This window comes from Acyrthosiphon pisum, chromosome A1 (genome assembly GCF_005508785.2).
Source record: "Acyrthosiphon pisum isolate AL4f chromosome A1, pea_aphid_22Mar2018_4r6ur, whole genome shotgun sequence".
In the NCBI taxonomy this organism is placed as follows: domain Eukaryota; kingdom Metazoa; phylum Arthropoda; class Insecta; order Hemiptera; family Aphididae; genus Acyrthosiphon; species Acyrthosiphon pisum.
Window position 1 is genome coordinate 135579932 of NC_042494.1, and position 15426 is coordinate 135595357.

At 29.1% G+C, this 15426-nt stretch overlaps 2 protein-coding genes across 3 annotated transcripts in view; one reads left to right on the forward strand and one right to left on the reverse strand.

Annotated features, from left to right (window-relative positions):
• LOC100163682 (cyclin-dependent kinase 14) overlaps positions 1 to 6671 on the forward strand; it is a 52858-nt gene extending 46187 nt beyond the window's left edge. For both annotated transcript variants that reach the window (XM_001944848.5, XM_003243865.4), the window contains exons 5-11: positions 214 to 305; positions 2341 to 2515; positions 3987 to 4173; positions 4265 to 4479; positions 4542 to 4709; positions 5479 to 5569; positions 5634 to 6671. In XM_001944848.5, the coding sequence (XP_001944883.2) occupies positions 214 to 305; positions 2341 to 2515; positions 3987 to 4173; positions 4265 to 4479; positions 4542 to 4709; positions 5479 to 5569; positions 5634 to 5701 (996 nt within the window). In that variant the 3' untranslated portion in view covers positions 5702 to 6671. The remainder of the gene's footprint in view (positions 1 to 213; positions 306 to 2340; positions 2516 to 3986; positions 4174 to 4264; positions 4480 to 4541; positions 4710 to 5478; positions 5570 to 5633) is intronic.
• Positions 6672 to 7755: 1084 nt separating this feature from the next.
• Positions 7756 to 15426, reverse strand: part of LOC100165725 (neurotrimin-like) — a 146668-nt gene continuing 138997 nt past the window's right edge. Inside the window, exon 8 of the mRNA NM_001293409.1 lies at positions 7756 to 7993. Coding sequence (NP_001280338.1) covers positions 7926 to 7993 — 68 coding nt within the window. The 3' untranslated portion in view covers positions 7756 to 7925. The remainder of the gene's footprint in view (positions 7994 to 15426) is intronic.

A 15426-nucleotide genomic window follows, 5' to 3' on the forward strand; every position in this document is an offset into this window, starting at 1 on the left:
GAAATGTTCAACCTTTTTATACCTCGTTATTTTCCCCTATTGAATCTTGATTTCTTTTTTCTCTTTAAAATATGACACGTAACTTTGACTTTCACTAAACCCGAGAAATATTATTAAAATCGCTTTTAGACGTAACCTCCCCCATAAAATGTATAGTATATTGTTTTTCATGCAAAGTATCTTGAATTTTTAACTTTTGTTTTTTTTATACAGGGAGATTCTCCATTTGGAAAATCAGAGGCGTACATAAAATTAGACCCGCTTGGTGAAGGTTCCTATGCTACCGTGTTTAAGGGGTACAGTAAGTAAGTACAAAAAATGGACTAAATAATGGTACCTTTATAATAAATATATTTATAGATTTATTTTTATTCAGTAAAAACTTAAAACTTTATTGTACGTTTGAGAAGAATTAAAAATGGTTTTATGCATCAAATATCGTTATTTAGAATTAATTATGTGTAGATATAATTAATGTTATAATTTTTATAATAAAATGATTAAATAACAATCAAACATTTTGAAATATTTACTTTTGTAAATAGATATAATAATTATTAATTAGTTCAATAGTATTGGTACCTACTATAATATTTATGATAATAACATAATTTAAGTTATCGTTTTTAAGATATTAATATTTACAACTTCTTTAAACCGTAAAACGTGTTGTTTTTTATAGTTTATAATTTGAATGAAATACAATTATTTACCTATCAGGTAGTAAAAATTACTTATCAAACATTTATTGATTTATTATATTAAGGCTGTTGAAAGTGAACCATTTTTAAGGGGTCGCATTTAGGCAATATTTTGTATACATCATGAGTTATGTGTGACTGTGTGTAGTGACCACGATTTAAGATATTATCTAAGATACTCGTGGTAGTGACTGATCATTAGTATGCGCAAGTTCCCCAAATGCTTTATGTAATTAAAGATAGGTAAGCTACGACGGCTATGATTTTTGGAAATCAGTAACGGGCAAACGCGCAGTCACGCGTCACTAAATTTTGCAATCAAAAAAGTTTGAACATGCAAGTCCCCAAAAAATTCACCCAGTACCAAAAGCCCAATTTTAATTTTGAAAACATTTAAATTCCTCATTCTAATAAATAATTTCTACGATACGTAGAAAATGGATTTTCGATTATTTGTATGGTTTAATTAGTATAGTACCAAATGAATTATATGTACCTACATATATATTTTTCAAAATTCACCTTTACTTTAATGTTACTAAAAAGAAAAATCGAAAATCTATTTCCTACATAACCTAAAAAAGAGGATATAAGAAATTAAAATATGTTTTCAAAATTAAAATCGGATTTTAGGTATTGGGTGAATTTTTCTTCCGATTATTAGTTTAAATCGGGATTGGTATATTGGGTCCCAAATGACCTTATCTCGGTAAATTGGGTCTCGATAAAAAAAAGGTTATAGGTAAACTGAGTCCCAAAAATAAAATGTTAGTATGTTCATTCTATTTTTTTAGTATCAATCATCTATATTAGAAGTCAAATTTTATAATTATATTATATTATACTTCATAATATTATGTTCTAAATAAATATATGGTATAAAATATTATGTTCTCGGTATAAATTAAAATATATTATATCTAAATGCACGAAAAAACGACCAGCTTTCAACAGCTTTAACGTTATAACATAACTATTAAAGGCACGGTGTTTAGCAGAACTATTTAGTGAGGATACTTCAAAATTTAAATAAAATGAAAAGTTATAGTGACTGTGAACAATAAATTTATTTATAATAATGTGTAAAGAGTTATAATGGCAGGTAGTTCATAAACCAAACGGACTTTTCCGTGATTGAATACGTATGTGTATTGTGTACGAATATTAAAGGTTCATGAGTAATATATGAAGAAAAATTCACCGAACATTCTTATGGTTCTTAATATAGTCTGTACGTCTTTCCAATTTTGTAAATATAGGTTACCAAGAGTTTAAATAATAAAAATAAATCTACGGAGTTATTTGGTAGCACATTTTTCCCCCTCAAAGAAACATTATGTACCTGGTTTTTGTGCTTTGATGAAAATTTAAGAAATAGAAAAACGTTTGTGTTCCAATCTTATGATATTTGTTATTACATATCTATTTATTAGGATACAATATGAATATTTTATGAATTCCGTTTTATATAATATTATGTAGTTCATGTAGTTGTTACAAATCCGATCATATATCTATATATATATACTTATAGGTATTCCGGTGTTTGTTCATTACTTACCTGTGTTGTTATTCTATATTGTTCCACCGTCTTGACAACAATAAATCATAACTGATCCTTTACATTGTTTTTCTCTAGTTTGACCAATCAAGTCGTTGCGTTAAAAGAGATAAGACTACAAGAAGAGGAAGGTGCACCTTTCACGGCGATCCGTGAAGCTTCGTTGTTGAAAGAACTGAAGCACAACAACGTGGTCACTTTACATGACATTGTGCATACACGCGAAACACTTACATTCGTTTTTGAATACGTAGTAAGTCTTCCGCATATTATATTTTTACAATACACATATTTGATTTTAGGTAACCTAAACCTGTATTTTTATTGTGACAATCTATTATTTATTACTATTATTATTTCATATTAGATAATATTTCAAAAAACTCGTTTATTTTAACACTGACTTGTCCTTATTATATTTAGATTATTTTTATAATCACTTAATAATATTTTAATACTAATGTAATATAGATATTATAATATCTTTAAATTTAAGTACAGTAATAATGTTAATGTACTCAGAACATATTGATGATAAAATTGTTTTTCTACCCTAAATAGTATTTATACATAAAAAAAAATATTAGGTTGTTTGTTTATATTTCAAACGAAATATCCTACTGTTTATATTTATGACTTATGTGAATAGAAATAACTTATACATCTATGGTAGCAGAAGTTAACATTTTACATTCTATGCATGTGAACATTTCGAAAATAATAGCATTCTATTTATAATATGCTTAATTAATATTAAATCTGTACCACAGAAGTCAACTAACGCAAGTCCATTTTTTGAAATTTTGAGTTAGTTATATAAGCAGAATATGTTTTTTGTGATCTTTTTAAAGGTATCAAAACGTAAGTCCTGTATACAATAAATGCATAGATAGAAAGAAGTATACTAACTTAAGTCCGAAACTATGATAGGAGTATAGAAACGTATGTCCAGCGTTTACATAAAAAAATAATACAAAATAATATTTTTAAAGTATACAATTGTAAGTCCATTGCAACAAATATTTTTGATTTGTCTCTCCTGTAAAATTTGCTTTTTGTGACTTGCGTTAGTTGACTTCTGTGGTACAGAAATGGTGTCTATAATAGGCTCTAGAGCTAAAAAAATAAATAAATTCCCTCTATAATAAATGTTCATTTAATTTGATTACATTCAGCTGATAGCTCGTAATGCATCCATTATACTATAAATGCTTATGAGTCATAAACCTTGCCTACAATATAAAACAATGAATTATTATGATTTGTTTTTAATATTTAATTTGTCTACAACATATATTGGTTTTAATGACACCATACAATTATAGAGTTATTCGAATACATTATAATTTGTATGTTTTATTTATATCTTAAAAATATATTTCATATTTAATAATTTAAATGCAGAATTTATCATATTTTAATACCATTGTCAAGATTAAGTTGTACTTTAAATCCAGGAACTTTGTGATCATATTTAAAGCAATATTTTTATGACTAGGTTTAAAAAAATAAAAATATATTACGCCCTCATTTTAAAATTTAAAATTTAAACAATACAAATAATATTAAGTAATTTAAAAAAAAATCTTAATTATTTCTAAAGAATATCATAGTATAATATGATTATAATCATATTATACTAATCCATTATAATGGACAAAACAGAAACAGTGAAAAATGAGATATAATAATGAAACTCATTAAATTTGTGTTTATTATTTTAGCATACCGATTTATCACAATACATGGAAAGACATTCAGGAGGTCTTGACTATTCAAATGTACGACTATTCATGTTTCAATTGTTCAGAGGCTTAGCATATATACATCAACGTCGTGTGCTCCACAGAGATGTCAAGCCTCAGAATTTGCTCATCAGCGAGATAGGAGAACTTAAATTAGCTGATTTTGGTATGAGTATTGATAATTTATTACGTAATAATAATTATGCTATACACTTCAGGTTATGTAAAAAATATGTATTATTAATGTTGTTGTTTAGGATTGGCTCGTGCTAAGTCAGTGCCAAGTCATACATACTCGCATGAAGTAGTGACATTGTGGTATAGACCACCTGATGTCTTGCTTGGGTCTACTGACTATTCAACGTCCTTAGATATGTGGGGTGTTGGATGCATATTCATTGAGATGATTACTGGTGTGCCCACATTCCCTGGAGTACGAGATACATATGATCAATTGGATAAAATATTTAAAGTTAGTATACAATTATTGATGTATGTGTATTAACTTTTGACGGTTTTAACTATGTTTCATAGATTTTGGGTACGCCCACAGAAGAACATTGGGAAGGTTGCACACATCTAAAAGGTTACAAAGAAGGAAGAGGAAAAATATTTATGTATCCACATCAAAAGCTAGGTCATGTGTTCCCTAGGTTGTATGACATTGCCGAAGGCGAGAACTTGGCTACGTCATTACTTCAAGTACTAATTTATACTGAAAATTAATTTTATACCTGTATTGTACATTTATGTATAGTTCATCAATAGACAGTATATTTAATATATTTATACTATATGTGAATATATAATTGCATTATAATTGTATTATATAAATAGCAAAAGAAATTTTGTTTTTTCATTATTATTTATTACAAACAAATCAATTGAAAATGTCATATTACATAATATTATCTTCACAAAAATTGTTATATCAATTTACAATAATGAAAAAATTATTTTAATTTGGTAACTTTTAATGAATAAGTACATACATACAATTAAAAATATTAAACATCATTTTTATATAAACATTTTTTTTTTTTTTTTTTTTTTCATAATCTAATTGAATTAAAATATACATCCAAATACATACTCAAATAACTAATTTAATCTTCTTATAAAAAGTTCTTATCCTAATATTAAAAATTTGATAAATGTTAATATTTATTTCAATTTTTGTGCATCAAATTTAATGTTCCTTTTAATGATTCTTATAAATAATTTTATAGACATCAAATATTTTTTCATTCTATGTAAATTTTAAGTATATTGTATATACTATATACACAATTGTTATTATTAAATTTTGATATAATTAATATTATAACTAATTATATTAATTAAAAATATTTAATATGCATTTAATTTAAATTGTTACTGATAATATTGAAGTATTCATATACCATATTTTTTTCATTTGATTTAATATATATTATATTTAATGCTTATAAAAATATATTATTTTTTTCAGCTTAATCCAGATTTGCGTATCAATGCTCCATCTGGTCTTAGGCATAAATATTTTCAATCACTTCCCAAAGCCATATATGATCTTCCAGATGGTAAGTAAAATATTGAAGAGATTTTAAATATTAATTTATACTAATGGTATTTTGGTACTTTCAGAGGTGTCTATTTTCAGTGTAAAGGGCGTTCATCTGAGTCATGAATCAAGAACTACGTTCAAGTGTTAAATGTTTTTTTTTAGTAATTATGAAGTTATTACTAATTATTAGCTCAATAAAATTAAAATAATAATATTATATATAAGTATAGTTGTTTACCAGAAACATTGAGTTGTGCGGCCCAATCGGGGCTCTACGCGTCTCGGCTGTTGAGCCATTTTGCTGTGATGATGATTATTTTATATTTCCTATATTCATACTTATAAATGTTAGTATATCAGTGTTGTAAAGGGCTTCTAGAATGAAAATATTTAAATATTAAAAAAAAAAAAAACTAAAAAAAATACATTTGGTTATAATATTACAATAAATTATAAACTTATTAAAAATATGAAGAAAAAAAAACAGAACAAAGATAAAATAATATAATATAAGATATATATTTTTAGGGTGGTAATAATTCTTCTGTTTTTTGCAGTTTTCACTACTAAAATATTAGTATTTAAGGCAAATGAAATTGCTCAACAAAGTGGGGGTCAACTGTATAACAATCTAGTTACATATATTATGTATACTTATACATACATATATTTGTATCTGTAATATTAAATATTAAATTTAAACTGAACAAAATAACTTAAATACTCTCCCCACATTCGCTTTGCCGTCCCTTGAACGTCCAGTAAATATGATATTATTGTGTTTGAAAAACATTCCTAAAGTTGCGCCAATCACAAAATTTTCCTCTACGATTATATTTGTTTTTGAATAGTTTATTTTAAATTTGTCGCTTGCCGTCCAATGGGTCCGTCAAAGCAAAATATTCCTCTGAACACACTTTATTTAGCCGATAACTTAAACAAAATTTCCAAGATGACTGATCATTGACATCAGATTTTATGTTATTGTTAAACTATTTAATAATAGGTACCGATCCGTGTACGTTCATTTATATTAATGGTTGTGTTTTTAAGCACATTGTATTAACTTTATGCATTTTACATATATATATATATATATACATATATATCTACTTACGTGTATATTATAATATGTCTCTTTTCTTTTTTTCTTTTTTTTTTTTTTAATATTTCTTTTGTATTCAAGTAAAATGTATACAAAGGTTGAGTTAAGAAATACTAGAATTAAATCAAAATGTTGATTTAATCAAATTATATTGATGTACAATTATATTTTATTGTAATTTTTTTTATAGTTTTAAAAATCACAACTATTTTTTATTTTTATTTTTCTTATGGTGGTACACTCAACATTTTTAATTTTTTAATTTAAAATTGTGTAACTCAACCTTCTTAGGTACATAGTAAATCTTAGTTCATACAATATATTATATAAATATATAAATATATTTTTTTTTCAAACTAATTTCATTGTCTCTCTTAATAGGTAGCAAATATATTAGCGGCTAAATATTATATTAACGAATTAATAGATTATAAATGGTAACACCTTTATATAATAGATATTTCACTGTGTCCCAAATTTTGCACACGCTAGTGAGATAACCAATTTTTGTCACTAATGAAGTCAATTAACTTATTGTGAATGATGAAGTCGCGTACTTTAGTATTTTTTTTTTTTCTGTAAAACATTTTGTACGCAGTATTCTTTTGTGAAACATTTAAGGCAATATATTATGTGGATTTCAACTGTGATTGTAAATCATTGTGTTATATGTTAACAATTGTAACGGTTTAGTAAAATTTGTGTAATTTATTTCCAAACAAAAAAAATGTTTGTAATATCCTTCCCGTATCATTCTCCTGCCCATTGAACTACTGTTTTGTCTATATTTTAATGTATTGTCATAATAATAATATTATATTTATTATTATTAATGTAATATTGCGATTCTATGTGACAATTATTATTATTATTATTATTATTATTATATTATGATGATTTTTATTATTATTATTTATTTATTTTAGGACTGTTGAAAAAAAAAAAACGGGTGTAAATAGAATTATTATCATAACTTTGTCATTTATATAGTTTGTTTATATATTATATTTGTTTAAAGACTTTATATTGTAGAACGACTCATTAAGTGTAAAAAAAAAAAAGAATTAAATTATAAAATTATAAAAACAACAAATTTCTTAAAACAAATATCAAGTTTTCTTTTATTTACTACTTGCTAAATATTTGTATCTTATTAAGCGCCTAACACACAAGTAAAACTAATTGTGCCACTTTGTATGTACAAATGATAATTCATCACACGTCAAATGGGTTGGAGATCCATGTTGCCACTGACAGCTCGCCGGAATCATGTAAATGGCCAAGACGTCAATATGTATGCGAACAGCAGTAAGAACAAATGTTTTTTGTTCAGGTCTGTAACAAATATTAATAAGAATAAAAATTTAAATCTTGGTGATTAGTTATTACATAGTCACGTTAATAGTTTTTTTGTGTTTTTAAACACCGGAATCATTGGCGTAATCTGGCGGGTGGAAAGAGGGATCAACTGCCCCCTCAGATATTTAACTGTGTGGGCAATAGCGTCATTTTACCTAACATATTTAATTTTTACCCCAAGAATTAACTCCAGATTATGCCTATGACCAGAATGTTGGTAATTACTAATTAGATATTAGGTATAACCAAATATATTAAGTCATTATGGATCAATTCCTTAGAATGTGGTTTTGATCGGAGTTTATATAGCTTGGTATGATGCACCCAATATGAAACTTAATATTATCAGCTATTTGTAAATGATTATGCATATCCCTATGGGCTCATTGAAACTTATGTAGACTGATTAGCTGGTCTACATTATAATAGTAATATTACGTATACCAAGACAACTGCCCATGCTTGTCACACTCATGTGAACTGAAACTTACTAATCATGTGGAAGGTGCATCATACAAAACTAATGTGATCCGAGGACACAGATAGTTGGACTCTACCTATAAACTATCGATGATTACTTTTTGTAATCTATTAAATTATATATATATATCGAATGAAAAATACAATCTAAAAAAAAAAAAAACGTTAGACATAATGAATTTAGTTAAATAATAATATGACATGTAGTACCTACCCAGTTATCTGTAATATAAATAAATTCCACATTTTATTTAAAATTGTAAAAAAAAATTACATTCATTGCTCCACTCAGAACTAGTGGCGCCCAACCCTATTTGAAAATAAGGTGGGTGGGTATAATAACATAAAATAATCAACTTGAAATATGTTCATAGTTAATCACAGATTATATTGGTTAGGTAATACCTTAATATTTACTAATATTATCAATTAAAATATGATAAAATGTATAAAATAATATAGGTAATTTAGTTTGTAAAGGGGCGGGTGGGTGGGTAAAATTTTTCTTACTACAGCTACACCTGAAAAATATATCTTGGGCGCCACTGCTCAGAACTGAGATGACGCGTGAAGAGACATGGATATTGGATACCAAATAATCGACTCCAGAGTCCAGAACTCCAGACTATGCGAATTGCTAGGGACTTTATATATTCCATACATAATATCTACCCTTATATTATATACTAGGACACATCGATAGCGTCCGGCACTCCGGCCATCACCAGATGCTTATCTCAAAATTATACAAAAGTGACTTGGCATTAGTTCGTCGTTACAATGTATAATACAATTGTCTGTATATTACCACCATAACGTATAATGTACCTAGGTAGGTACTACCTAAGTATTTTTGTGATTACGATAAAATAAAGGCGCATTCACAGCTACGTCGTGTGTCGTGTCGTGCGAGGGCTTGGTTATTATATGGTTACGATTGGTAACCATATTGGTTAATAAGTTGAGCAGTATTCAATTCTTGGTATATTCAGTTGAAACTTGGTTATTACATGATACCAAAAAAGTAATATCCAATCTCAATACGAATCGATCGACACGACCCGATACACGACTCAGCTGTGAATCCGGCTTGATAATGTTACAATATTGTGGCTCCACAAATAAAAAGCTGATAATACCTATACTTAATATTATTTGCATTGCAATGCTGCGCATATTACGATTACTTATCCTATATATTATGGTATAGAGTCCGTTATAGTACCCCAAAAATTTAATTTCAAAGTATTTTAAGTAGATAGCTATTAGGTAGGTACTCTACAAATTCGTAAGAACAATTATTTGAAATATAGTTTAAATTTGCGAATTGCGCCATTCTAAATAATATAATATTAAATAATAATTAGGTACCTAAATGTGTATTATTTTAATACCCACACACACTTTAAATCCTAATGTCAATAATAGATTTAGAATAATGTAATAGTTTCAACTATTGTATAAATATGCTAATTCAATGTAGCATAATATGAAAGTAAAACTAGTAAAAGATAATAAATTTTAATACTTATAATATTGTTAGCTAAGGCCCTAGGACCTTGTTACCAAGGTAAAAATATATTAGTATATACAAATATTTTTCTTGGTATATTTCTTACCGGTTTTATTTTTAACTATGATGTATTTAAAATTTAAAAAATTCATGTCGGCTCAATTATTCGTAATTCTAAAATCACTCTTAGAATATCTACTGTTAAAAAAATCGAATCTTCCTCTGCACCCTTACACCCGCACCCGCTCAAGGTTGTGATCTTGCACCGAATCTTTACAACATACGTCAGACATACCTCAAACTCCTGAAACACAATTAGCCACGGTTGTTATGACACAGTCATATTATCCACACACAAAGTTATTACTACAGCTTCATACAGAATTCGCAATATCACGTAAGCCTCATTTAATCTTTGTGCAAAAGCTGGTATTGATCAAAATAAATGAAAGCAAGTCAACACAATAGTCACCATACTCTGATCTTACGGTATTCAAATCTGGGGCTCGGCTAAGACGTTCGTCCCATGCTACTAAGAAAATCTCGGTGGGCCTTAAGTTTGGGCCGGTCGTGTGAATGGGCGCTTGTAAATTACTCCCACGTTAAGCAGGTATTAAAAATACTATAGTAAATTGCGCCCGGGATATTTTGGCTTCTTGAATAAGTATAGTAAATTGCACCCGGGATTTTTCGGGGTCTAAAAATAGGTATAGTAAATTGCGCCCATAGTATCTAAGTGACTTGAATTCATCGTTACCTATTATGTGTATTTTAAAAATACTGTTGTTCATTCAGTAGCGAAATTAGGGGGGGGGATAGGGGGATAGACTCCCCAAAACTTTTTTTTTACTGCTAACATTTCGATCAAAGTATCGATAATGACCATTCATGTTTGCTAAAAACGTATATCCCCCCCTCCCCACAAACCAAATTCCTAATAACGCTACTGTGTTCATTTATTGGTGGATAAGCCGAACGTTTATCGCTATAATCGTTATGATATTAGCTATATCAATGCCTTTACGCGCATACAACAACTTTACGTATAGGTTATATATTAGTAAACCGTTTACGTGCAACAGTGATACATGGATATTATACAAACTGGATTTAAACAGAAAGAAAACTATGTTATAATCAGCCATACTTTTAAATTTTAAAAATTAAAACTTGAGTTGTCTTCGAGTGAAACAAAGTGGTGATGTAGTGTAAAAACGTGCATTTAGTCGCTAAATGAGTGTCCTTATAATAATTCTATTGGGCGTAATTTACTACACAGAAATTTGTACCTGAAAAATACTGGGCGCGATTTACTACACAGAAATGTATACCTAAAAAATACCGGGCGCAATTTACTACATAGAAATTTATACCTGAAAAATACCGGGTGCAATTTACAATTGTTTCTCTTCGTTGGGCGCAATTTACGTTTGCCCATAGTAATAGTAATATTATTAATATTATTAGTCATAGACATTTAGTAAATATGTCTATGGAAATTAATAAGAATAATGAACTAATCAGTAAATCGATTTTAAAGTAAGTTGGTCAGTAAAGTTCGTACAGCTACGATAAATAAAACCTAGTAATTGAAGCGATTTATTAATTACCATGTGAATATGACAGTCAAATTTTAGCTTTGCGTCAAATAATATACCTAGGTCTTTAATAGGACCGGTAGAACCTCGACGAGTTAATCCATTTATATAGTAATTATAGTTAGAAGTCGATCTAGATCTAGTGAAAGTCATTATCTGACATTTATTAATATTAAGTGATAGATAATTGTTAGTGCACCAATCATAAAGGATATTCAATTCAGATTGAAGGAAATCAGCATCCAATTGTGAATTAACTGTACGAAACAATTTAATATCATCTGCAAACATTAGCTTAGAGCAATTTTGAAATTTGATATCCTTCTTAAATATATTGAATAATATTGGAGCTAAGTGAGATCCTTGTGGAACACCAGATGTGATACGCATTGGAGTAGAATTATAACCTTTATAAGAAACAATATGAAAACGATTTTGGGTAAAAGAAATTAACCAGTTTAGGAGGGAACCACATACTCCGATTTGTTCTAATTTTGTAAATAAAATCTGGTGATTAACTTTATCAACAGCTTTGGAAAAATCAGTGTAGATAACGTCAACACTATTACCAGTCTTAAGGGCATCAGATGAAAAATTTTGGAAGACGAGCAGATTAGTAGTGGTACTCTTATTACGCCGGAAACCATGCTGATCGTATCCATGATAGTTATCACAAGGAAGAAGCGGGCAATCTGACTTATTAACTGATATGTTATTTGCATCAGATAAAATCAAATCTAAAATTGAACCATTGTTATTTACTACATGGTTAATTGAAAAATATTTAAAAAAGATAATTTTGACAAGAATTCTGACTGTTAAAGTTAAGTTGAATAAGCTAGGGAAAAAGCGTATAGAGCTAGGAAGCCAAATTAATTTTGGAAGATTGTAGTCGCCAACCATTATTATATTTTTTACATATGGTAAATTAGATAGTAGGTAACTAATGATATTAAAATTAATATTATAATATTATCGATGTTAGAACGAGGTGGAAAATAAACATTACTTACTAATATATGGGAAGCATTAATTTTAATATATAGTACAAATAGATACTCAACAGGACTGGCGGGTACAGATAACATACGAGAACAATATTTATTATTTACAGATAATAGTATACCGCCGCCTCTAGAGCAGGAGTTGCTATTGTATTTGAGTTACCTACTACGGTTATAGCGATAAGTAGTATAGTTATTAAAACCTAATTCCGATGTAATGACATTTTGCGATAACCAAGTTTCAGAAAGACTAATAATATTATATCAAATAAACATACATTGTGCATTAAGGGTGTCGGTGCCAGTATTTCCAATTTTCGAAATTTCTATGCTATTTGAATATTATGTTTTATATTTTAGTTATTGCCTTAATTATTATACTTTTCCACTAATCTACAGCTCCATACTTATTTAGACGGGGTCGATACGGTGTATTATATCAACGAAAATGACTTCACGGGAAAAACTCTCACGCCCTGTAGAATTGTCGGATTTCGTTAACTTTTTTTTTTCCGAAAGATGAGAAGTTTCTACAGGTCGGATCAAAGCTCGATTTTTTATTTTACTTTGAATAGTAGTAGAAAAATACGTTTGAAAAAGGACAAATATTATGCATTTTAAAATGCATATTCCAGTTTCTATAATTATAGTTTTCAAAATCAGCTTTGATCCGATCTACAAATGTCTCTACTTTAAGATTAAAAAAAAATTAACGAAATCCGACAATTCTACAGGTCGTGCAGTTTTTTTCAGTAGTACATGTTTTTGTACCAAAAAAAACATTCCGGCACCGACACCGTTAAGACCATTTAATTTAGTATTAATTTCCGTGGACATTTTAATAGTATATATTTAAGCGATCAGAAACAGGGCCCGTTTACTAGTTTTTGAAATAGTTGGGATACCTTTTAGGAACTTGACAATTAAATCAGTCTCACCACCTGCTTTTCGTTCTACAAGCTTGGCATAGACGTTTCGCAGTTGATCACATTGCATTTGGGTTTGGTCCGGAGAAATACGAATGGAGCTGTAGCTTGGAGTTGAGCGTAATTTGTGTTTGTTTTTTAGAATTACGAAAACGTCAGAGGCATCTTGCAGAGTAATTTTTAACGGGCGAGGTTTTGTAGATTTTCTACCTAATCTGCTGATGGCTGTAGGAGTCATAACAATAGATAGACTATCAAAAATAGATTTAATTACAGAAGAGTCATTTGTCGGGGTATTATCATCAGATTCCGGAACATTGAATATAATCATATTACGTGATCTTAACTGTCAGTCGGAAACTTCAGATATTATTTGGTTATCTGTTAAGGTACCTATTCATGGACTCCAATTTAGATAAACGGGTTTCTATTAACCCTATGCTGTTGACGTTACTTTATCTTCTGGTGAGGTGGTACGAACGCCTAGGTTACGCAATTGATTTGAAACATCGTAAATTTTTTTATTGAGCTTACCGAAAAATTGTTCATGCTTAGAAAGAGTAGTTTTAATTTCATTAACTGCAGCAAAATTGATATCAATTTTAGATACATTATCAATGTCCGAAGGAGTGGGCGATGTGGTTTTCTTGATTCAAGTTTTACAGCATCACAGGTGGTGCATATCCATGAACTAATTCGCTTATTAAGAGAGTCACCAGAAAAGCTAGAAAGAGATGAACAAGCGAGATGCCAAACGTTTTGACATTTAGCACACTTTACAGTGTCAGATTCGTGCAGTGTACAGTTGCATTTTGTACACTGTATGTTATAAAAGTTAGATAACGGAGCAAATAAACGGAATACGTCCAGACCGAACAGAAGTCGAACAACAACTGTGAATATGGGTGAAAATAAATTCATGTTTAAAATACGATTAGCCACCTATAAGCTTGTAACAATTTCAGATGTAATTTACCAGTGAATACGTAAATAGGTCGCTTAGAAATGAAAATCTAAATGGGCCGATACACACCGATCTGGCCCTATATTATCCTAGACGTGCCCACTAGCAGATTAAAAGGAAACTGAAATCGTGACAAAATAAATACAAAATTATATTCCCTCCATCTTGATAATATTATCATATAATATATATGCTTTAAGCTAGTAATTAGGTACCTATACGCGGAGTATAAGTACCATCAATGGGTGACATTCCCTATCAAGATAAAGCTATTCACATTATTAGTACCTACATTATGCATTTATTTTGATATAATAATAATAATTATAATAACTGATTGAACATGTGTATGTAAATTGGGGGCTCTTGAAATATGCCTACTTTTTTTTAAGTCAATAATGATTACCTATAGTTATGTTGTACAAGATAATTTATAAATAATATTATCATAGTGATATAGTCGAATACCTAGGAAATACAAAAATAAAATAACAACTTAATTATTTATTGTTATAATAATAATATTGTAGGTATAGGTATTTTTGTTTTTTTATTAGTTAACCTGCGGCAACTTAGGCCATTGGTTGGTTTTTAAACTGGGGGAGGAAACAGTAGGTGATGTAAACGTGTGTGTAGTTTTGGCAGTTTTTCAAGTGGACACCCGTAGGTATCTGCCATGCCCGGGTGGGGGATGATGGCATTTGTTCTCCGAACACCTTGACTTGCCCGAAGAAAATAATGCCACCCGTGAACCGAGGTTTGAATCAGCGCCGGTGTTTGTCACGACCGACCCCTTAGTCCGCTCGGTCACTCCGTCCTCCTATATAGGTATTTTGATTTTTGGTTGAAAACGGATTTATGAATAGTTGAGACCGTATCAGTGGCGGATCCAAGAGGGGGGAGGGGGGTAAATAATAGGGTAAA